This window comes from Saccopteryx leptura, chromosome 12 (assembly GCF_036850995.1).
Source record: "Saccopteryx leptura isolate mSacLep1 chromosome 12, mSacLep1_pri_phased_curated, whole genome shotgun sequence".
Taxonomy (NCBI): Eukaryota; Metazoa; Chordata; class Mammalia; order Chiroptera; family Emballonuridae; genus Saccopteryx; species Saccopteryx leptura.
Window position 1 is genome coordinate 14628202 of NC_089514.1, and position 25147 is coordinate 14653348.

Here is a 25147-nt window from a genome sequence, read left to right on the forward strand (position 1 = left end):
TTTATAGTTGACTAAGGAAAGACATCTGAACCAAGCCAGGATAATCAGAGCTCTTAAAAGATTTTTGATTGGGCATTACAGAGAAAACCTCGATGCCTATTTAGATGCAGACTAGGGAATTTGCAAGCTGCCAGCACTTCTGTTTATGTGACCAGTCCTAGAGCAGAGAGCCAACAACCAGACATGAAGTCTTGGGGTTGTGCCAGTCCAGGGTTCCTAACCTGAGGCTTTCAGTGGAGATTGGTTCTATTTATCTGGTCCCACCTGACCTGTGGTGGCACAGTGGATCCACTGTTGACTTGGAATGCTGAGGTCACTGGTTTGAAATCCTGGGCTTGCCTGGTCAAGGCACATATGAGAAGCAACTACAAGTTGATACTTCCTGCTCCTCCCCCATTCTCTTTCTCACTCTTTCTCCTCCCCTCTCCTTAAAAGAAAATAAAATCTAAAAAATTTTTTATCTGGTCCTTATTAAGTACCAGACATTCACCTCTAGGTGTTTTTCATGTTTCTCACTTAACCCTGAAAATCCCATGAAATAAATACCATCATCATCATCTCAGTTTTATAGAATATTGAGGCATACACAGGGAGGTTAAGTAAATACAATAAATAGCTGAGCTGGAAAAGAAAAAAAAAAAAACACCTTTAAAATGTTTGCCCTGGCTAGGTAGATCTACTGGTTTGAGTTTCATCCCTATTGGCCACGGTTGTAGGATCAGAGACTGGTACACATGCAGGCATCAACCAGTGCATGGATGGGTGAAATAAATCATCTTTTCCTCTTTCTCTGTCTCCAAAATCAATGAACACAAATTAAAACAAAGCACTGCCCAGATAGATCGGTAGTTAGGGCATCAACCACAATCAGAGGTTGCCAGTTCGATCCCAGGTCAGGGCACATACAGGGACAGACTGATCTCAGGTCAGGGGACATACAGGGACAGACTGATGTTCCTGTCTCTCTTTCTCTTCCTAAAACCAATGACAAGTGGAGGTACAGTGGATGGAGCATTGACCTGAGATGCTGGAGTCCAGCTTCAAATCCCTGAGTTTGCTGGCTCGAGTGCTGGTTGCCGGCCTGAGCGTGGGGTCATCTGTATAATCCCATGGTCGTTGACATGAAGCCCAAGGTCGCTGGCTTCGACAAGGGGTCACTGGCTTGGTTTGAGCCCTCTGGTCAAGGCACATATGAGAAAGCAATCAATGAACAACTAAAGTGCTGCAACTATGAGTTGATGTTTCTCAGCTTCCTGTCTGTTGTTCAAAAAAATAAAAGCAAGTTTGAGTTGGGTATGTCCCACTTTCAGCCAAATTATGTAATATGTATTGTAGAAATACTAAGTACAGTACAGTTGACCCTTGAACAATGGAGGGGTTGGGGCACTTACACCGCCCGTCAAAAATCCACATACAGCTTTTGACTCCCCCAAAGTTGTTTCTTGGTATTTCACAGGGGATTGATCCAAGGACCCCTTGAGGATTCTAGTATCTGCAGATGTCCAGTTCCCCTGAATCAATGCATACAGTAAGAATTCTGCATCGGTGGACCCCCAATTAGGGATCGAAAACAGTACAAAAGCCACAAATATTAGCATAGATAATTCTTTTTTTAAACTGAGGTATAATTGACACAAACGTTGTTGGTTTGTATATATTGTGAAATGATTTCCTTTTCTCTGTATGAATTTTGGAAGTTATAGAACTAGAGTTAGCACAACCAGATCGGTCTTAACAGACCTGTTTTTCCCAAGGCAGTTTTAACAAGCTGGATTCTAAGTATCAAAATTTCACATGCAAGTAATTTTTATCCCCTCACTGCAAGAAAGCATTTCTGTGGAAAGAAGTGTCTGCTAGAAAGGCAATCACATAAAGAAAAAAGGGAATCACATAAATGAATATAAAACTATTTATTAACCACTGTTTACCAGTATTTACAATAAAGTAAACAATATACAGTTGGATAATATTCTGTTTACTACAAAGTTATTGTTTTTCCTGGCTTCTGCTGAACCAAGAGTCCAAATACTGGGACTGAGCCTACATGTAAGGAATGCGCTGGAGGTAAGAGAAAACATGCAGGTCGAGTTTAGATTACAAAAGTTTGTTCATTTATTCCAGCACGTCCGAAATTGCCACGGTCTGTAACAATTGGATTCGGTTTCATGAATAAAGTCTTAAACATTCCACAATCATAACTTTTTAGTCAATATAGCACAGGGATTTCAACCTCTGGAAAGAAACGGTTTGTACATCTTGTGTTCCTAATTAGTCCCACCAGAGTTCGTCTCGTTTTCTCATTTGGGTGGAGAGGTTGCTGGCAGCAATACAATTTTCCTTTCAGGGGTTTTCCAAATAAACTTGCATTTATGATTATAGATATGGATATGAATTCTGACATGGATGCTTTTAAAATTATCCAGTTTAAACGGCTGACATGTTTAAAATGCTTAATTACTAGTTATCTATTTAATTTAGAAGGTTAAAGCTTCAGGAAAAATTTCAACTTACCTTGAAGTGACTTATTACTTAGGTTGCTGAAAATGATCACAGCCCAGAAACATGAGCTTATCTATGGTTGAGAAATGCTGTTTCTTTTGGTAAAAAAAGGAAAAAAAAAAAAGGCAAGAAGATGAAAAAGAAAACAAAACCATTTACATATGTATACACACCAAACACCCCCAAAGACCCTTAGCCATAATGAGTTAAACTGACAATGGTCCTTAGGCATATGAGTTAAACACAGATTGACTGAGTAATGACTATGGAGAGTTCTCCCAACACTTAGAAAAGCTGTTCTCCAATGCAGAGGAAAAGATATACCATGGTATCAAATGTTCTTCTGTTAAAGGAAGCAACTACACAGTAAGCTTTTGTTCAGAGTAACCAGTGCTACAGACGCAAACTGCCCCCCAACAACCCCCAGTACTACTTCAAAACAAACATAGCAAACTTGATTTTCATTCGAACGTAGTTATTTCTTCATGCTAATAAAACAAAAAACCAAGATCCAGAGATTTTATATGTATATAAATATATATAAAAAGCAATGCAAACAATTATTGGGCTTTGTCTTCTGGACAAGAATGCCAAGTTAGTCTCTCTTCATAAAAAGCAATTACAATTTGAGGACACTTCATATTTGCCTCTTTCGCCAACACCAAGTCCGCCTCATCTGAATCTTTCCTGTTGTAAGGGAAAAAAAATCAGTTAAATGTAACGTCTTTTTGTCAAACATGGTGAAGGACTAAAGCAAAGGAAAAAAAGACTTCCAGACACAAAGAACAGTGTGGGGACTACAGGAGGGGTGGGGGCAGGGTGAGGAGAGCAGGGGACCGATGGCGAAGGGACACGACGTGGGGGAGGAACACACAATGCAACATACAGATGAGGTATTGTAGAACTGTGCGCCTGTCATTTTATTCACCAATGTCACCCCAGTTCAATAAAAAACTAAAAAAGAGTTTTTAATCAAAGGTTATTTAATGCTTCAGGAGGTGTATGCAGTACTTGTGCCAGGGTTATCAATAAAATTTCATTTTACAAAAGAGGCCACAGTTCGCCAATCTCTGTATTGAAATATCATTAGCAAAAGTAACTAGAATCATCCTTTCAGCAGATAATTATTCTCTATATCTAATGATGGAAACTACTTATTAAACCTTATCTAGATTTTAAAGCCTCACAAAAAATTTTAAAAACATGCCCATTTATTACTATTGTCTAATGTAACGGCAATCACCCACACAGTTGCCACTTCAAAAGAAACATTAATTCTCTCCACTGCTGTCTGTGGCACCAATTATTCGTTCAGGATCAAGACCTCTGGCAAAGCCTCTTGGTTTATCAGCCTGTTTAAGAGAGGTTAAAGGATTACTTACATAAATGTTTCCATATAGCAAACTAATAATAACTTCTGATTTGTCTTCATGATATATCTTTTAAATAAAAACCTTCCAGTATGAAACAGAAATGACTAGAACTCAGCCCATATTCAGTACTAAAACACATCTTCTTCTCCATTAATCTTTTTTTTTCTTCTCCATTAATCTTAATCGCAGAAATAATATAGATGTGTAAAAGTATTCTGAATCATAGGTTAAGAAAACAAAAATCTAAAACAAAACAAAAAACAAATGAAATAATCCCTTTATTTCTGGTAACTTAACTAGAAACTTTATAATCAATAATTGTAAGTCCTTAAAGTTAGCATTTGAAATCACTTCCAGGAATTAGTCTAAATTATCCATACATAATTGTAAAGCTCATCCAGTGATTCTATCTACTGCGCCACCGCAGGTCAGGCTCATCCAGTGATTCTAAAGTGTGGTCTGAGGATTCTTGGGAATCCCTGAGACTTTAGCGGTATCTCTATCCGTTAAGTCCCCTCTTTTCACATATCAGTGACTTTGTTTTTACATACCTGGACCAAACATAACACAGCAAATCATACACAGAACCATCTGTGAAGCCAGACATTGATAAGATTTGCAACAATGTAAATACCACTCTGTACAATTCAAGTTATTTTTTATGAATAGTTACAAATAACACGCAATAGGTTTTATCATTCTTAAGTAAATTAAAAAATATTTTAGAAATTTTTATTTAATTCCTACTACAGATATTTATAGGTATAGCCCATATAAAACAAAGTTCTTCAGGATCCTCAATAATTTTCTAGAGACCAGAAAAGTTTAAGAGTTGCTTAGATCAACATGTCCTTTTTCTCTTTCCAAACTTACATTAATATCCCAGACTGAAATCAGATGCCTAGGTGAGTTAAAATAATGGTTCTCAACTTCACGAGCTGTGTGTGGCTCTGGACAAGTTACCTTTATGATTTTGACTAATAAATAGGAATAATTATACTCTCTGTCTCAGATTTTTCATGCAAATTAAGTTATTTAGAAGTATGCTTGGCACACATAAGGGCACAATACATGATAACTAACTGCTGTTATTAAACAGTTCTTCTGTTGGTTGACTTTTAAATATGTTCAAGGCCCAACAGATGCTTGAAACTCTGGATACTACTAAATCCTACAAACTATGTTTTCCCCTATACATACATACCTATAATCAAGTTTAACTTATAAACTATGCACAGTAAGAGATTAACACCTAATAACAAAATAGAAAAATTACAGTAACAATGTAATAAAAGTGACATGAATGTGGTCTCTCTCAAACTATCCTGTATTGTACTCACCGTCCTTGTGATGTGAACAATGATAAAATGCCTATACGATGAGGTGAATGACATAGGCATTGTCATGTAGCATTAAGCCACTAATAACGTTTGGATGGTATGTCAGAAGCAGACTATGTCATTGGATGAGGAAATTTAATAGTTTCAGAACTCAGGTGACCGCAGGTACTGAAACTGCGGATGTGTGAGGACTACTGTGTGTGTGAGAACTGACTCTAACATTGCTATTTTTTGGTTTGGCTGCGGAAGTGTCTAGAACCAAATCTATAGCCAACCTCTGCTTCTCATCTGTAAAATGGGGATAATATCTGTAATCTCAGTAAAGATGTCATGAAGATCTAATGGATTATATGTAAAGTACCTCACATCTAGTTCAAATAATCCGATTTTAAATCCAAATGTTGTATCAAGAAATCTATTGTATGTTTAGTCCTCAGGTCTAAACACTAAATCGGAACCAAGACCCTTTCTGAAATTGCCCTGCCTACTATGCAGGGCAAGCATAATTTATTTTGAAGTTGAGGGTAGAAGCAGTTATGTGATTTGCTCAAACCCCAGAGACACCGGGGAAGGAAAGGCTGGATCAAAACACATATGTAGTGAATAAATCAACTGTCTCAATTCATGCAAGAAAAACATAAAAAACAAAAATTTTATTATCAAAGATTATATACTTCAAAATCAAAGTACTGTGTAGAAATACTTTGATAATACAAGGATCAAAAGCCAAAGTACTTTCTTGTGGTCAATGCCCCGAACTGTCAACAATCAGGATGTGCTACATAGATTTTCCGTGTACTGGAAGGAATTTCAATGATCTAATGTTAGTGTTCTTTGTATGTAGGACTGTTAGTCTTGGGACCATAGGAAACTGTGTGATCAGGTACCATATCCAGGAGTCTACCCAAAATAATACACAACAATTTAAGTGGTATAACCACTCAACTAAATTTATACAATGTAGGCTAAACTATGCCTATCCTTTTTGTCCTAAATAGAAAGGATTTAAAAATGGCTTTAAAAAAAAGACATTTTAGAAAGTATCTTAACAGTGTTTAAAAAATCAAGCCATCAACCTTTTACAGAAAGCCCGTTTGGTGGGCAATATTTTATACTTACAGCATCTCTTTTCTTCTTTGATTTGCTATCATCAGATTCACTGTCAGATAAAGACTTTCTTTTTGTACCATCTTTTTCTTTACCAGCTTTTTGAGAATTAAGAAATGCTTCAATTAATTCTGGACAATCTAAATTTTCTTCAGCTTCCCAAGCACTGTCAGCACTGCATTCAGTTAAAAAAGTTCATTCAATTAAACATGGTTTATCACCACCACCCAGATCCATTTAATATATACCTGAAAACATGTGCTAACCGGGTTTTCCCTGTCCCTCACATACTTGACACAATCTGATCATACTTCCCTCTGTGTCATCTTTCACAGTCCTACCCGGGGGGCAATCTGCTATACTACCCCCAAGTTAACTCAACCTGATTCTAGCAGAATAACTGGAGCTAATACTTTTCCAAATTATGAAAACAACCCACTTCAGGATTTCTCTAGAAGAGCTTTTGAAAAACATAGATTCCTAATTCGTATCCTAAATTACTTCATCGGATCAATCAGAATATACCAAGGGTTAGGGCCCCGATACTATGTTTTAAAATAATTCTGAGAGGTCCTCAAACATGAGACAGTACCTTCAAATTGGAAAATGATATAAAGGAGTCAGCAACCCAAGAGTTAAATCCAGCTTTTCGTATGGCTGGCTAACTAAGAAAAGCTTTTTACACATTTTACTGGTTAGAAAAAAAAATTGAAATTGAAAATTATAAAATTTGAATTTCAGGGCCCATAAACAAGGCCTAGAAAGAAAATAAATATCAATGACCAAATGTGAAAGTAATCTAACCCTTTACTAGTGAATGGTTTGCAAGCTTTATGTGCTCTAATCCAAAACCCTCTGCACAGGATAGAAAGAAATGAATCCTTCTAGTGATGCTCGGGGACACGACACAGGCCTCTGGTTACAACTCGGTTTGCTGACATTCCAAGAATCCAGAATTGGCAAAACTTAAGAGGGTGAAGTAGACTGTTGTGTATTGTTTTTATTATGGCCTTCTCTATTACCTAACACACTGTATCACACACAGTAGGTTCTCAATCATACCAGTGACCGGAAGTTTGGGGGAAAGGAAGAATTTAAAGAGGACTTAAAATTACCACCATAGCCTGACCTATGGTGGTACAGTGGGTTGACGTGGAATGCTGAAGTTCCTGGTTCGAAACCCCGGGCTTGCCGGGTCAAGGCATGTACAGGAAGCAACCACTACAAGTTGATTCTTCCTGCCCTCCCCCTTTCTCTCTCTCCTCTCTCTAAAATCAATAAATAAAATCTTTAAAAAAGGTTTCATTTCCTAACACTTAATGGGTAGGACATAGAGACAAGTGGCTTTTAATGCCCCAACGGGTTAAAATAACCAAAGCAGATTAACAGCAAAAACCAACTGTCTACCATATGAAGGTTATCAATTCTTTGGTAAACTGCAGAATCTAATTTAAAAGTAGGTCAGACTTATTTGCTTGGTTCAACTATCTGTAGGAAATTTTTTAGAAGTAAATTAGGAACTTATGATCTATACTTAAGCTCAGCCAAGTATACTATAAAAATAAGATAGAATAACCTAAAGCTTCAACTCATACTTCCCAAATTGCTCCGGAGCGTGCATTAAAATGTGAGAGCACAGATATGTAGATGAAGCCTAATAATTTGACTATGACACTCCTCATCTCCACCATGCTCAAAATTTTTTAAGATCTCTACCTATCCATTACCAATTGTTGCTGTCCAGATAAATTCAGTTTTTGTGGTTTAAGATGGGAGAATCCAAGCAGATGAGCACATGACAAACGTTAAGAGTCGAATTTCTGCATGTGCCGGGAAGTTATTCACAAGACAACTAATATTACAAAGCAGTTATGAGAGCAGCTAGTAACAAAGAACCTAAAAAACCAGGGAGTTTAATACAAAATGTCCAGACTAAAATTATGATATGGTAGCCCAGTGTAAGCACTTCTGTGCAAGACCTACTGGTCTACATTAGAAAGTTCCCATGTTTTTAGTGTTCTCTTTATGTAGGAAATGATGCGAATTAGGTCTTCCAATTAGTACAATATGGAGGTACATTTAAATGCATTACACGGTAAACTACACTGTACAATAAACAGTTCTATGAACGGGACTCTTCAAGGTAACCAACTAGTCTGAAATTTGATTGGCTACACTGTAAGCTAAAACCTTGGTTCTTTTAAAACACAACTCAAACAAGCTAGCCTGGATTGAAGGTGTCTCTAAATTTAGAGAAACCTATGGGAAACTGATAAAGATCTCAGGTTTAAAATAAGTTTTAAACACCACTTGCATGCACTGAAACATAACAAAATGGATCACTTACTCTGTGAACCCCTTCCACTTCAGGAAATACTCCACCTTCCCGTTCACCACACGGCGGTCCAATACTTTCTCCACTACAAACTCCTCAGGCTCCACCTCTTCAACTTTTATATTCTTTTCATTCTGCTTCTTGCCTATTTTTTGCTAAAACAAAATGAAAAGAATTAAGAAACATCTTTTTTTTGATTTTGGGGTACATTAAAAAGGCTCAATTGCTTATATTATTGTTGAATTTGACATCTAAACTTTTACTTCTATGTCCCAATGTAAACGTCGTCTCAAAAAATAAAAGGCAATAGATTACCAATAAAAAAAGGAATACTAAATTTTGTCACCCACCACACTTCAATGAAATACAGTCAAAAACACTCTGGAAAATACTGTTGTCTTTTCCTGATCTCATCTAATAACCAAATAGATTTGTTACGAAATGAACGAAAATGAATACATTACTAATGAGTTAATTAGAAGAGAATAAGGGGAGAAAATTCCAAATGTTATGCTCATTTATAATCATTTCATCTTAAAACAGGTGCTATTAAATATCTTAAATAGTCTAGTCACTAACATCATCCTTCAATACAGCATGCAAACAGAAAAAGGTAACAGCAATGTCACAAGGCTGCAAAACATTAAAACTATGCAGTCATTTAGAAGCATACACACACATTACTTGAGCATTGCACCCAGTCAGATAGTTTTCTGCTTCTGTACGGTTCAAGAAAGGTAAATATGGTAATGGGAAGAGTAAAATAAAATTGGTGTGGACAAAAGCTTATTAGTGGTCTGAAATGACAGACAAAACACGCTGCCCCCCAAAATTAGGGGATATTTCAAAAATAAATATGAAGCGATAAAAAAAGCAGCATCAGAGAAGAGGATAGTTGACCTGTCATCTATCCTGGCCCAATGACGATGCTCATCAGCCCACCTTCCCCGAGTTCTAGGGTGTTCAGCAGATAACGGAATGCATACCATTGGTCGCCGGGCATGCAGTCCAACACGATGGAGGCGATTTCGTATGGTCTGGGTGGACAGTCGTCGTCCAGTGGCAGCAAGAAACTGTCCCTGCAGCTCTGTTGCATTGCTGTGCCTGCTCCTTCTTGCCAATAAGGTCAAGAAGTGGTCATCTCTTGCTGTTGTGGCAGACGGGCGTCCCTGCCCTCGTCTTCTTTGTACTGTGCCAGTCTCTTGAAAGCGATTCCACAGTCTGCTAATCACGCTTTGAGATGTTCCAAGTGCTGTGGCCACTGTCGTCTGTGTTTGACCAGCTTCAAGACGTTCTATGGCTCTCCAGGCTTCGCATTCAGGCAAATCGTTTTGCAGGGGCATTGCAAGGGTGGAGTAATTCCAGGATGTGCACTTTCAAGATGTAGCTAGGTCTGTGAAAGTAAGAATAAACAGAATAAAAAGGATGACAAAATTAAACACAGAAAATGAAAAGGATAAACCTTAAGATGAAAAAAAACTGGCATAGAAATATTACAATAGCACTCATAAGCTGGTTTGAAGTGCTCATCCTTTTCTTTTTTAAAGAAAAGCTACCCACTTCCCCACTTTGTTATAGCACTGTTATCTCACAACACAAATGCAAGTATTTTAAAATAACAGTTAAAAAACTTGTGTGCAAAACCAATTTAATTTTAACAGAAGCATTTATTTGCTTTCTGTATCCAGACTCAGCCTCAAAGCACCAGGCAGAGCCAGGTCCTTTCCCATCCAGTACTTGCACATAGATGACTGTAAAGTCAATTCAATTACGTAACCTTTGATAAACTGATTATGGTACTTGGACAGTTCCATCCTGAAGGGGCACAGAAGATACTTTGTGCTTTCCCCCTGACGGCTTTGAGGAGAATCATTTGTGCCACAGACACTGACCAGACAGGCTTTATTTTCCCAGATTACTTTATTTAAATGTGCAATCTAATGACACAAGTTATAAATCACCAACTTGACCTTTAGTGCAAAATCCAAGGGGAGAAATAACAAACCCAAACCAAATGTTGTGCTCTATTTAGATGTTAACACTCACCTTTACATGCTTGCAATGATTATTTTTTTTTATTTTTATTTTATTATTATTATTTTTTTCTGTATTTTTCTGAAGCCGGAAACGGGGAGAGACAGTCAGACAGACTCCCGCATGCGCCCGACCGGGATCCACCCGGCACGCCCACCAGGGGGGCGTCGCTCTGTTGTGACCAGAGCCACTCTAGCGCCTGGGGCAGAGGCCGAGGAGCCATCCCCAGCGCCTGGGCCATTTTTGCTCCAGTGGAGCCTCGGCTGCGGGAGGGGAAGAGAGAGACAGAGAGGAAGGAGAGGGGGAGGGGTGGAGAAGCAGATGGGCGCTTCTCCTGTGTGCCCTGGCCAGGAATCGAACCCGGGACTTCTGCACACCAGGCCGACGCTCTACCACTGAGCCAACCGGCCAGGGCCAGCTTGCAATGATTATTAACGCACTGTTACAATACTATGGGAACTGTGACTGTGATTTTCATGATTCTCAAGTGAATATTCCAGTGCTTGTTTTAAACTTATAACTTGACTGAATATATATGTATGTTTTTACACACTTGTGGAACTTCAAAGGAAGACCAAGAACACAAACTTTGGGTTTAAGAAAGTGTTAAGAGAAAAAATTTAACTGTTCAGAAGTTATGAATGGTCTATTCTTCCCTCCATCCTGGCCATATGTGCACTTTGGTTTATTGATTAAAATTTAAGGCCTGTTGCCCTGGCTGGATAGCTCGATGGGTTAGAGCGTCATCCCAAAGTGCAGAGTATGCTGGTTCAATCCTGGTCAAGGCACATACAGGAACAGATCATGTTCCTATCTTTCTAGCACTCTCTCCCTTCCACTCTCCAAAATCAATAAAATAAACATTAAAAAAATTAAAGCCTGTTTGCATTTCAGAGTAAGTTTGAAATATGACAAAGTGCTCAAAGTATTTAAAAGGTTCAACAAGTTCTGTCTCAGTCTCAGTGTACTGTACAAGGTACCTGTTCTTTAAACTGGTCAATACGACAAATACTTGATTTCTCTAAAATTCAGTACACGGTAAGTTAGGTAATATTATGCCAACCAAGGGCTTTATTGCTTTGTGCCCATGCTTACAGCATATTCTTCTATTTTAAATTTGTACACTTTCATTTCAAAATATACTTGTAAAAAAAGAATAAATATACTTATTGACACTCATACTGTGCTATTTCCTCAAGTTTAGGTTCCTTTGATTAAAATGCTATTGAGTCAACTCAGTATCTCAATGTAATGATTTCGGTTTTGGCCCCTAATTCTCCTCATAACGCTGGGGGGAGAAGACACTGGGAAATACAAACGGGTGTAGACTTCTCAATCACCGAGATGTAAAATTACAATCTTTGGGGTAAAATTTTGAGTTATATCCTTACATATTTTAGGTTATTAACTTACCAATGTAGTTTATTGTAGGCCATTTTTTATTGCAGACTTGAAGAGCTATTGCTAGAAAGGTGCATGACGGTTAAAAGGAAGTTCGCAGGGCCTGACCAGACAGTGGCACAGTGGATAGAGCATGAGACTGGGACGTGGAGGGCCCAGATTCGAGGCCTGAGGTCTCGGGCTTGATTGCGGGCTCAACAGCTTGAGTGCGGGGTTGCTGGCTTGAGCGTGGGATCATAGACATGACCCCATGGTCACTAGCTTGAGCCCAAAGGTCCCTGGGTCACTTGCTCTGTTGTAGCGCTCCCACCCCCAAGATCAAGGCACATACGAGAAAGCAATCAGTGAAAAAACTAAGGTGCAGAAACGAAGAATTTGATGCTTTTCACCTCCCTTCCTGGTCCGTCCCTATCTATCCCTCTCTCTGACTCTGTCTGTCAAAAAATTAAAAAAAAAAAAAGGAAGTTTGCATGGCATAAAAAGATAGCTAAGCACAGTTCTGTTGGGATTCCAACACCCATCTATGCAGCACATAGTAGCAAACATGAATACAAATCCAGAGAGCAGGAGCTCTGAATTCCTGCACTAGTTTTAGTGACGTATGCTTGATAACATAGCAGTATGCTAACCATGTGAGTCTTAGAGACCTTACTGGGGACGTTGGTACCTAACAGCTTTACAGGGCAGAAAAATAGCAGACAGTTCTTTTCCAATTCAAGTCCCATCTTCAGCACTTATTTTAAAATGGTCAAATATTTTGGTTTAAAACCAAGACACAATTACCCAGTCAAAATGGCAAACTATCGTGAATTTTGCCTCTTTAATAGTCTTAATAAGAGTCACCTAGGTAATCCCAACTTGGTTTCTTAGAAACCCTCCCTCTTTCCAGTCACTCCTTAAGAAACTAAAGGAAAACCTACAAGATGCCTTAGTTTCATTTCGTGCCACTAAAAACAAAATCGCCGTCTTGGCATGTCCAACCGCCCCCCCTAAGACCCAGGTCCCACCGGCTCGAAGCTTAAGATCCCGGCCCCGCCCCCCCACCCGGGAGCTCGGGCCGCGTGGTCAACGCATCCGCGGGGAGAAACAAAGGCCGCGTCGCGGGGCTTGAAGGGCGCTGCGCCATGGGGCCCCCGCCCCGCGGCGGCCACGTAACGGGCCGCCCGCCGCAGCCTCCGGCCAGCGGCCGCGCTGATGCCGGGAGAACGCGCCGCCCTCCCAGAGGAGGCCCCGGTGGCCGATCAAGCCCGGAACGGGAGGCGGGCCTCTCATTCTGATCGGGGTGGGGGAGGGGACAAGTCGCCGCGCTTTGTCTAAAAATAAGGCGGCTGCAGCCACGGCTCTCCCGGCTCTCAAGGACAGTCTCATCCCAACACACTGCAGGCGGCGGCACCGCGCCGGCCCACGGCGGGTCTCGGCCTCTCCCCTTCCTCCTCCCCCTCCGGGTCCGGCGGGGATGAGTGGGAGCCGGCAACTGGGTGGCGGTGGGGTCCCTGGGGCGCAGCCGAAGCGCCACCCCCGCGTGCTCGCTAGAGAGAAAGAAAGAAAGACACCGACTTCACCGCCTCCGTGCTTCTCCGGGTCCCGCGGCTCCGGCGTCTCCGGCCCTGCGCGCCTTCAGCTCGAGCCACATCCGAGGGGGAGGGGGCCGGGGACACGCGCGCGCGGAACCGCGGCCGCGAGCGGGGGGTTGGCACCGCCCACGCCGGGGGACCGCGAGGGGCGGGGCAGGGGCGGGCGCGCGCCCGGCGCGGGGGAGGGGCGGCGGCCCGCGCTGTGCCCGCCGGGAGCGCGAGCGCACGGCCAGGGGCGGGCGGTGGCCGCAGCGCAGTTGACCATTCGCGCAGTGGCGGCTGGTGTCCCCGGAGGGGCGGGAGGAGGGAGGAAGGCGAACAGGGCCTTCTCGGCGGAGGCGTTCTCGCTTCGCAGCTGCGGCGGTGGCGCCAAAACTGGACTCCGCCCACCTGCTCGCTCCGGGCTGGGTGCCTCTAACCGCTGGGGGGTGTGGGGGCGAATCCAGCTCGGAAAGCGTCCGGAACTAAGACCTGTGCCCCTTTGGCCCCCAACGCGCGCCAGGTGTAGTTTGGTGGCTAGCAGTCGCTCTGGGTGTCCCGGAAGGGGCCAGTGAGTCCTGGGCTGCGGGGGAAAGGGAAAACGCAATGGGGAGCCTACAGAATGTTTCTAGCAGGAGAACGTAAGGCGAGGGCATTAGCAAGGCATTGCTGAGCGGCTGGGCCCCTGGCTGTGGGTTAAGCTCCAGCGACAGTTTTCATTTCAAATTGCGGGACCGTTTCTCACCGGCCCTGCGCTAAGGCGGGCGCTGGAGCCAATTCACAGACAGGGAAATACGCTGACTCGAGCCTTCCGCCATTCACTGATCGCATTTACGCAAGTGACGTCAAAGCCTCCGCGGGGCCCTAAGGAGGGAGGAGTGCGTATTCTGCGTAGGGAGGAAGTAGAGGGTTCCCGCCATTGGCGGCCGTTGGGGCGTTTACGCAACGTCCTGACGTAAAGACGCGTTGGTTGGGGGGGAAGGTTCTAGAAAAGCGGCGGCAGCGGCTCTAGCGGCAGTAGCAGCAGCGCCGGCTCGCCGTGCGGAGGTTCTCCCAGCGTTGTTGTTTCTCCAGCGGCGGCAGTTCTCACTACAGCGCCAGGACGAGTCCGGTTCGCGTCCGACCGCGGAGACCTCTCTCATCTCGCTCGGCTGCGGGCAATCGGGCTGAAGCGACTGAGTCCGCGATGGAGGTAACGGGTTTGAAATCAATGAGTTCTCGGAAAGGGCATGGCGAGGCCGCCGGCGCCCCTGTGGAAGGCGCTCCCCGGCCTCGTGGGAGTGCGGCCGTGAAACGGGGCCTCTTCTGCAGCGGCGGCTCTCTGGGTGTTTTTGAAGAAGGGTCGTTTGCAGAGTCCTGTTTGTGCCGCACTTAGAGCACTTTCCCCACCCTTCACTCCCGGCGCCATTTCCTTTTGCTGGGGGTGGGGGATGGGGACCCGGCACATGGTGGACGGGGGCCCGCTGTAGGGAGAGCGGGGCGGGGAGGTGGGAGCTCTCGGTATCCTCGCAAAGCGTGGAACCCGCGGCTCCGCGTCCGCCGTGCGAGCTCCCCGCGGCCCGGTCGGTCCCTCGGGTCGAGGCTGCGGCGTTCCCCTCCCCCTCCCGGCAACCGGATTTGGCGGCCGCCATTTTCATTTCTCTCCTTCCTCGCCGCGTTGTCTGTTAATGGCCTCGATTCTATTAGTTTGACTCTCTTATCAAAGAGAAGTAGTAGTTAACTGTTTTTCTCTGATCTCGGGCCGTTTTTATGCCGTCTTAAGGTGGATTTCGAGGGTTTTGTGAGGTTGGACCTTTAAAGTCCTGCGCAGCTCGGTCGAGGCTGTCGCCTTCCCCTCGATGAAATGGCGCCATTCCTCTCGGCGGCCGCGGCGCGGGCGGGCGGGGGGGCGGCCGCCGGTCGCGCCGCTCCGGGGCCTCCGGGGCCTCGGGCCCAGCTGCAGGCACCCGAAGTACAAAGAGAACAGTTTTCCAGCCCTTCTATCTTTTGAGTAACGGTTTTTTCAGAGCCTGCGGTAACTAGAAGCAGTAGACTCGCAATCTGTTGTAGAAATAAATCAACGTTGGCAGCCCCCAGATATTTGCCGACTATGGCTGTCTGGAGAAAGTTTATACTGGGGGGCTCATCTTTTCAGAAAACTTTTCCTGAAGGATTCCTTTGAATTATCGGATGTTTTTTGTATCATAAAAAACCCCATTAAAGTTACTGGTAAAATCACGGATCTTTATAAACAATTAGCTAAAAGCTTAGAAGAGTTAAAAATGACTCTTAGATTTGGCTTAAAACACAGCTCAGTCCTTGAATGCGAGCGTTGCTGTGTATATGAACTTTGTCACCTTTCTCAATCATGTTTGCCATCGTGGTTGGTCATTAGATTAATAAGTATAAGCTCTGGAGCGAAAGGAGGGTCTACTTGGGTATTTTCTTTGACCCTAAACACACTTATAAAAAATGTTTATACTCGATATTGGACATCGGTAAGATTGGAGAAAACAGGTAAGTAATGAGCTTTTGCTTTTGGTAGTGATTTGTAAAAGTTGTAGATGTACTTCTTTGATTTCAGTAATTGGGTTTTAAAAGAATACAAGTATAGTACACCATGTAAAATTAGTTTGAGTCAATATCAACATGCCCAATAACCACTTTCATAGATATTTAAGTGGATCAAGAGCTTATTTGTTAATCTGTTAATCTTTAAAGTTTTTTCAGATTTTCCAAAAACAGTTAACTGCAGAAAAACTGCATTGCTGATAACTATTTTTGAGTTGATGGGAGATCATGCATTGGGGTAGATAAGAAACCTCCGAAAGAATTTGGCTTGAAGTTGTAATGCTTTTTGTTGGGAATAAATTTTTTTCCTGTTGTATCGAAAATTCACAGTGGCTGTTTTAGTTTGTGTTACGCATTCATAGCAGTTGGTCCTGACCAGTAGACGAATGTTTTCTGAATATATATGTAATTTTAATCTAGTCTTCTGAAAACAAAAAGGTGTCCAATCTTCCCTGAACTGGCAGCCCCAAAATTGAGAATTGTTTACGCAGCATATTTGCTTACTGGTTTCTGGATATTAAAAGGTTTCAGCCCAGGGTTTTTTCTTTGTAAAATTAAGAGACATGTATGCTGTATAGTTTGCCAGTTGGCCAGTAAGTACAGTACACACACGACTTTTGTTTTCTTTTTTCTTAATGGTCATTGAAACATTTTTGTGGTTTTTGTAAAATGAGATGACTATTTTACTGATTTCATGAGTGTTCGTGCTGTAATAATTCAGATGATTTCTGAATTGTCAGTTTAAGAACCAAAAAAATATTAGCGTCCACAAAAACATTATAGTAATAGCTTTTAACATTTAGATAAGCCTTTTGGTCATAAAAAATTAGTGTTGATCAGAGATAGGTGAATTTTAAGGATATTTTTCTCTTTATATTGAATGTTTTAAGTTTTTATCACCAATAAATAAGTGTTGGTAAATGGGGATATATTTTTTTGCCATATAATAGACTCTCCACCAGAGGGAGCAGTGAAGGAAACAAATCAGACACTTAAACAAATTTGGCTCTAAGGAACCAATTTTTTTCCTATTTAAAATATAGTATTATATAGTATTTAAAATTAACTTTGTTCTAGGATATGGGGTTGCGTGTAAGTAATTCTTGATCCCTTCGATGATCAGGGAGAATAGATTTGCTTCTTTCTCTTCAGAAAGTTTTTTTATTTTTAATTGTAATGATAGTAAATTTAATTTACATCATTGACCTTGAAATGTTTGTAGTTCAGCTGAGGCCATTTTTTAGTTGTAACACAACTAATACACAGTTTAACTTAGGGTTTAAATTTGATGTCAGTTTTTTTCTTCCCTCCAGAAAACTTTAGAAACTGTTCCTTTGGAGAGGAAAAAGGTACCCTGCAGCAGGTCACCTTATATTTAAGAATTTATTTCCTGCATACAAAGCAAAAAAGTAAATAAAAACTGAAACGGTGTTTTCCTTTGCAGAGAGAAAAGGAACAGTTCCGTAAGCTCTTTATTGGTGGCTTGAGCTTTGAAACCACAGAAGAAAGTTTGAGGAACTATTACGAGCAATGGGGGAAACTTACGGACTGCGTGGTAGGTTTATTTAGAAGTGCCTTCACATACTCTGTAACAATTGGGCTTCTGTGTTTAAACTGCTACATGAATCCTGGAGAAAATAACTTAAATCCTCGTTTTCCACTAAAAATTCTTTTAATTCAACTGGTAACTAGATCAACTGCTAAAGATTCCCTTTTGGTTTTACAGGTAATGAGAGATCCTGCAAGCAAAAGATCAAGAGGATTTGGTTTCGTGACTTTTTCATCCATGGCTGAGGTCGATGCCGCCATGGCAGCAAGACCTCATTCAATTGATGGGAGAGTGGTTGAGCCAAAACGTGCTGTTGCGAGAGAGGTAAGCACAATACAACTAATGAATATGAAGAAAATTCTGTCCAACTGGAACTATAATGGAATTTTTGAAAGGACTTAATTCTTTGTGTCTGGCCCAGTGGGGTTTTTAGCCCTTATTAAAAAACTGGGTTTTTTTCTAAATACATCTTTTCTCAAAAGACTAATTTTTTGTTCTTAAGCTATTGGTATTTTATTCTAGGATGGAAGCCATTTGTGGTATTTAGAGATGCTTTCAGTCATGTTTGGTTTCTTCTGTCACGATGACCTTTCCCTTCCTACTACTACAGGAATCTGGAAAGCCCGGCGCTCATGTAACTGTGAAGAAGCTTTTTGTTGGTGGGATTAAAGAAGATACTGAGGAACATCATCTTAGAAACTACTTTGAGGAATATGGAAAAATTGATACCATTGAGATAATTACTGATAGGCAGTCTGGAAAGAAAAGAGGCTTTGGATTTGTTACTTTTGATGACCATGATCCTGTGGATAAGATTGTGTGTAAGTGTATAAGGATTGGATGGGAGCTCATTCATAAACTAAATTTTGGATACATTAACGCCTACAACTTTATTAAAATGGTAAACTTCAATTTATGTTACAATTTATAGAGAGTTGATTTAATGGAGGCTAAACTTTTCCTTCCAGTGCAGAAATACCATACAATCAATGGCCACAATGCCGAAGTAAGAAAGGCTTTGTCTAGACAAGAAATGCAGGAAGTTCAAAGTTCTAGAAGTGGAAGAGGAGGTAATTTAAATTCCATTTTTCTTTTAAAAATTTGTGTTTAAGTGCTTGTTACTAACTACTAGGGTATTTCTTTTAGGCAACTTCGGGTTTGGAGATTCTCGTGGTGGTGGAGGAAATTTTGGACCAGGACCGGGAAGTAACTTTAGAGGAGGATCTGGTAAGTTTAAGTAAGAAGGGTGAATTGTTTTAAAAACTATGACTCAGTGGATTGGAAGCTGGAAATCCAACCTAATATTATTTTCTTGAGATGTTCTGAGTTGGTCACAAGAGCTAGTAATTAAAACTAATAAAGGGACAATCAGTTGCAGAAATCCTTTTATGGTGTTTAGTTAAAATTTTAAAATAATGTTCCAACTACCTTAAAAACTTTGTATAGCTGCACAGTGAGGGGAGAAGACTAAATATTTTACCTGTGAGCTTAGAAAGGTTTGTATTAGGCTTTTGTTTGCTTTAAACTTCAAATTAACATTGCAATAAAATAACTTGCAAAATGGAAAATGTGAGTGGTCCCATGAAATGTCAGTCCTATTTGTAAATAAATGGAAGCTCTTAAATTCAGGCATACCATGCACAAGCACCCAAATTTAGCAGCTGTCCTAAGTGTGAGATAATACTTCAATGTTTATTTTTACAAATAAAGTGGTAACATTAGTGTTGAACATAGAAGTGAGATGGTTCCCAATAATCAGCCAAAGCTACTAGTAGAGAATGTGGGAAAAGGGAATTAGTAACTGAGTAGGTTATATTAATCATAACCTTTTTTTATGCCCCTAACAGATGGCTATGGAAGTGGTCGTGGATTTGGAGATGGCTATAATGGGTACGGAGGAGGACCTGGAGGTCAGTTTCTTACACATTTGATTTATGAGACTTACTCTGTATGTTTGTCTCTTAATTTATACATGAGATTTTAATTATTTTATAGTTAGGTGATAGTGATTCAGTTATTTTGGTTTTTGCTTTATAATGTGCTTTTGGGTAATTGAAGAAAAAATATACTTGTAGGTGTAAGCATAGGTTGCAAATCATTTGGGTGGATTTTAAAAGAATTTTAAAGATGCCATCATGTTATACTTTTTCTCAATTGAAAAAATTGAACATATATGTGATACTTCACATACTGTTTTCCTGAAAAAGCATAGATAGGACATTGGATGTGTCCTGGCCCTTAACAAGATTAGTACCCCAAGGTAACTTCCCAAAAGTCACCAATAAACATTTCCAAAATACCAAAAGGTGCTCTTGAGTCTAGCTGAGGCTGTGAGCCATTGTTAATATACCAAGTGCTACTACAGGATTTTTTTGGTGGAATATAGAAGAGGTTGATACCTGTTTGCAAATTTAATAGTTACAAATTTAAACCTGATTTGTTACAAATTGCACTATGACACCTACATCTTAAGAGTTCAAGCTCTGAAATCCAAATTTTAATTTGGTTTTATGAGAAATATGAGGTTTTGTTACAGGTAATGTGATATTATAATTTAATCTTTTGAATTGCCTGTAAATTTCTGGTCCTCCCCCCATTTCTATTCAGGTGAACTGGGTAGTTAGGGTAGTTAAATATATTTAAAAACATGGTAGGTAATTCATAGGGAAAACTGAGTTGGGAACTTTTATCTTTTGGACCAGTTAGAGAGGTGTGGTGGCTCTTCTACATGTTATACTAATATCTATGTTTTATCTGCCCGCACAATCATTAACACAAAATGCAAACAGTATTTCAAGATATCTCAAGAGAATTCAATATATTTAATTTTAGGGAAGATCAGGGACATGAATAAGTATTTGTCTTTGTAAATGTTTTATCCATTTGGTTGTGAGTATATATTACCCACCCCCAAATGTTTACCAGGGATATTAGAAGAAATTTTGTAGAACAAATACTTTATTTGTGAAGTTGTGTTTTAGAAAGCTGGAAATGGGTGTGATAAGACAGTTCAAATGGCATTGAAAATATTAAGTAATTACTTAAAGGCTTATTTTATAATAGGTGGCAATTTTGGAGGTAGCCCTGGTTATGGAGGAGGAAGAGGAGGATATGGTGGTGGAGGACCTGGATATGGCAACCAGGGTGGGGGCTACGGAGGTGGTTATGACAACTATGGAGGAGGTAATAAATTCACCTGCAACCTTTATGTGGGAATTTGGAGTGGAATTAATGATTTTTAAAGAGATTTCATTTAAATGTCGCTAGTTGCCTTAAAAAATTGTAGAATTGTAGGATAGGTGTTTTGCATTTATACTGATTTGCCTTTTTGGGAGATTTGTTCGAAACATTTTGCAAGTATCACTGGTTTACTGGTGGATTATATTCTGGGGTTTATTATGCAAAATTTGTATTTCAACTTTTTTACAGGAAATTATGGGAGTGGAAATTATAATGATTTTGGAAATTATAACCAGCAACCTTCTAACTATGGTCCAATGAAGAGTGGAAATTTTGGTGGTAGCAGGAACATGGGGGGACCATATGGTGGAGGTAATTTGTTAACAATCTTCTAATTATTTTGTGTGATTAAAATAATATCTTCTGACATGATTTGCAATGGGGAAGATAACATGCTAATGACTTAGGGATACTGAAATTTTTGTACTTCAATTATAACAAGCTTGAGTTTGGTGTGATGGATGCTGGGATGTTAGTGGTGTAAAATACGGGGTGAGGCAAAAGGAAGTTTGTAGTTTGTATTGGAAATAAAATGTTTTGCATACTCATAACTAATCTTTTGCCCCACCCTATATTTTCAAGTTGTGAAAGTAGGTTAGATATTTTGTGGGGGCTTTGTCCTTGGTTCAGACACAGAATTCCTGAGAACAAAGCAAAGTGGTATATATAAATTTGTGTTGTCTCTGAAAGTTAGTAATCAACAAATCTTTAAACAAAATGTTATTCTGAGAAAGGATTTTTTCAGACCAAATAGATCTATCTCCTATGCCTCTCAGTATATACTTTTTAAAAATCCCATAAACTGTCTCTAAATGATAACCCTCTAAAAGGGTAGGATCAAAGTGTTCCAAATTTAAAGATTATAATCTATAAATCTGGATACTATATCTCCCAGGTAATTAAGATAATTAGAAATAATGGGTTGTGACTTAAGTGTTTTGTAATAGGATCAGTAACTTAATCCCAGGAAATCAAAAGTAAGATTGTGTTTTCCTGTTTCATTAATTGTAGGCAACTATGGTCCTGGAGGAAGTGGAGGAAGTGGGGGTTATGGAGGGAGAAGCCGATACTGAGCTTCTTCCTATTTGCCATGGGTAAGTAGCTTTTGAATTATTACATATTATTGTCTTGGGGAGACCTAGCTGTCAGGAGTAAAAGCTTTTTAGGATCATGTTATCTTTCCTTAAAATCTGGTTAGATGGATAATTTCATAACCTATTTTTTTTTACTCTTTACTTCTGTTGAAACAGGCTTCACTGTATAAATAGGAGAGGATGAGAGCCCAGAGGTAACAGAACAGCTTCAGGTTATCGAAATAACAATGTTAAGGAAACTCTTATCTCAGTCATGCATAAGTATGCAGTGATATGGCAGAAGACACCAGAGCAGATGCAGAGAGCCATTTTGTGAATGGATTGGATTATTTAATAACATTACCTTACTGTGGAGGAAGGACTGTAAAAAATGCCTTTGAGACAGTTTCTTAGCTTTTTAATTGTTGTTTATTTCTAGTGGTCTTTGTAAGAGTGTAGAAGCATTCCTTCTTTGATAATGTTAAATTTGTAAGTTTCAGGTGACATGTGAAACCTTTTTTAAGATTTTTCTCAAAGTTTTGAAAAGCTATTAGCCAGGATCATGGTGTAATAAGACATAACGTTTTTCCTTTAAAAAATTTAAGTGCGTGTGTAGAGTTAAGAAGCTGTTGTACATTTATGATTTAATAAAATAATTCTAAAGGAAATTGTGTAATTATAGACTTTTTATTTTAAATAAGTTAAGGAGTGGGTAGTATAATTAAGGTCCATTGCAAAGTTGTTGTATTTGTGTAAGATAAATGCTGGTCAGATACAAGTGTGTTGTCTGCAATTCATCAGGATTAAATTATCTAGATAACTTAAGGGATATCTCTGCAAGGAGAAACACCTTTTTAGATCTTTTAGATGCTGCTTCTTCAATGCAAGGAAAGGAAATAACCCCAGCGAGGTACTCTTCAGGGATACAGGTCTAGTACAAGAAAACTCTTGACGGCTACTAAGTTCAGCCAGTCTTAAAAACTGACTGTGCTGGTTCTACAAAGCTTTAACTACAGTAGTTTATAAGGATGCCAACGAAAGCTGAGGGTGTAGAGCAAATAGTTCTAAGCTTCAGTTAAACTTCTTTAGGTAAGATCTTATTTACTTTTTCTTTCTTAATTTTCCTCCCCAAAAGATAAACTAATACTCTTCAATGGTCTTTCAGTATAGTGGTTCTTATGTAGTTTTAACATAGCTATAAATTTGAGTTTAACAATTTATAAACTCGAATAATTTTATAAACCCTGTTTTCCAATCTGTCATTTTCTTAAAATATTTTGGTTGTTTACCCTCCCCCTTTCCTTCTTTCCCACCCCCCTCCCCCTCTATGAAGATTCAGGTGCTTAACATATCATTTTCTTCCCTGCTGGAATTTAGCATTGATATGAACCATGGACAAGTATATTCTGCTGCCACAAAGAATGTAAAGTGCTTCATTTCAACAGCTGAGGCAAGCCAAGTGATTAATAAAGCTTTTCTTGGTTCCTTCAGTGGTGTTGGTAGTAAAATGGTAGGTAAAAAAGTTAGGCTGCAAGTTCAATAAATCATGAATTTCCCATCGTTGCACCCTTGTGTATTCACATGTCTTGGATCAAGCATTTTGAGTGGACTGGGGTTTTATTAATAAAGACATTTTTATTTGATATGGTTGTTCTAGTTTTACATGCTTATCAGGATCAGGCTAAGGAGAGGTAGGGCAAAATGGTTGGATCTGTTATCAGATTATTTTTATAGTGTCTGTCTACATTATAAATCCTGTATGTATCCACTGGGGTATGAATGTGGTAATTCTTTCCCAATTCCCTACCTTATAGGAAAGATTTAGGTTGGCTGCTGAAACTCATTTCTTAAATGTCATCAGTTTGATTGCCTGGCTTTAGTGCCTTTCCAGGAATGTGATATCAGGGCATATTCTGCTGTTTGCACCAGTGAGTCTTCTTTAATCCCAAAACCACCACTGAAGTTATTTAGGTTCTTTGGACAAACATGATAAACCTCTTCAGATACTTTTTTTTTCCTTTGGCAGGAAGGTGTCTTGCTGCAGGTAACTAATGAAGAAGTGGTCAACCACAGAGTCTTCAAGAAATAAGAAATTCTGTACCATCTGAAAGTAGTTCTTGTTGGTGCCTTCATTTAAAAAAGCACTCTTTAATATTAAAGGGAAATGTGTCTGATAAAATAACAAACTTCATTTAGTACAGGTTCTTAATACAAAACAATTACAAGTTCAGTATTGTTTGTAAAAGTGACATCAAGTCAGAGAGATAAATGTATCATGTTTTAAATTAGGTTTTGTGAGTAGACAGATTACAAGTTCTATTTTAAATACAAAATTTATAAAATAAATACTTTTGTATCCAAATACTTGGTGTAATGTTTACACATAAAATGTGTGAATCTTGTTCCATAAACATTCAGTTGTCTAAAGAATTGCCATCCCCTAGACTTTCAAAGGAGTTTCACAAAGCTGTGCATATTTGCCATTTTTCTTTTGCTACTAATAGATGAGAAAGTATTATGGACATGATTGGTTGTCCCTAATAAAAATGCCCTTTACACACTATATTCATGTTTGAATGCTATAGTTTTCTGGCTTTACCGTTGTGTGTTTAACATCACTGGTGGCGTTTGAAAATATACCAGATTTTAGTCAGCTTACAGGGGTCCAAATTAAGTGATTATGCAAAGCACTGAGAATCGGTCATCTAGGTTCTCAGTAATAAATACATTTTAGATTCCACTGTCTTTAAAGGGTTAATTAAGCATGGTGAATAAAATTTAGCAACAGCAACATTGAACAATTTTCCTGAAATAACATGAAATATCAATGTTCACTTTTGGTTTTGATAATGATGTATCAGGTAGGTCAAAGGAATGGCTAAAAGAAAAACTTTAAAATAGCTGTATTCAGGTAAACTGGAGAATACTGTGCTTCAAATTAAATAATTTCAAAGGTTTTAAATGTGTACCTTGACAAAGGAGTTAACAAGTTGGTAGAATAACCAAGTGCCCTTAACTTGTACAAGTAATAGCACAAATTTTGGTCAAGCTGAAATGAAGGTGCTACTAAAACAGTAACTTGAGAATTTTTTT

General features: G+C 39.8%; 2 protein-coding genes across 8 annotated transcripts; one reads left to right on the forward strand and one right to left on the reverse strand.

The window, feature by feature from the left end:
• Positions 1-1895: 1895 nt before the first annotated feature.
• On the reverse strand, positions 1896-13817 carry LOC136384085 (chromobox protein homolog 3-like). Its single transcript, XM_066354150.1, is given in 7 exon segments — positions 1896-3186; positions 3755-3777; positions 3780-3851; positions 6332-6494; positions 8667-8809; positions 9641-10047; positions 13647-13817. Coding segments are annotated over 6 exon segments (885 nt in total). The 5' UTR covers positions 9998-10047; positions 13647-13817; the 3' UTR covers positions 1896-3059.
• A 164-nt stretch (positions 13818-13981) lies between these two features.
• HNRNPA2B1 (heterogeneous nuclear ribonucleoprotein A2/B1) lies at positions 13982-24623 on the forward strand. Of its 7 annotated transcripts, none has more exons than XR_010747522.1 (13): positions 13982-14834; positions 17637-17747; positions 17919-18065; positions 18352-18562; positions 18710-18811; positions 18888-18968; positions 19589-19651; positions 20805-20924; positions 21171-21293; positions 21993-22075; positions 22913-23143; positions 23432-23564; positions 24081-24623. XR_010747522.1 is itself a non-coding variant. In XM_066354148.1 (11 exons), the coding sequence occupies exons 1-10, from the start codon at positions 14829-14831 to the stop codon at positions 22052-22054; spliced, it is 1026 nt and encodes a 341-aa protein (XP_066210245.1). In that variant the 5' UTR covers positions 13982-14828; the 3' UTR covers positions 22055-22075; positions 24081-24623. The 7 variants fall into 7 exon arrangements, 3 of the variants coding, with proteins under 3 accessions (XP_066210245.1, XP_066210244.1, XP_066210246.1); XR_010747525.1 differs by having other exon boundaries at positions 23432-23504; XR_010747521.1 differs by lacking the exon at positions 22913-23143.
• The last annotated feature ends 524 nt before the right edge of the window (positions 24624-25147 follow it).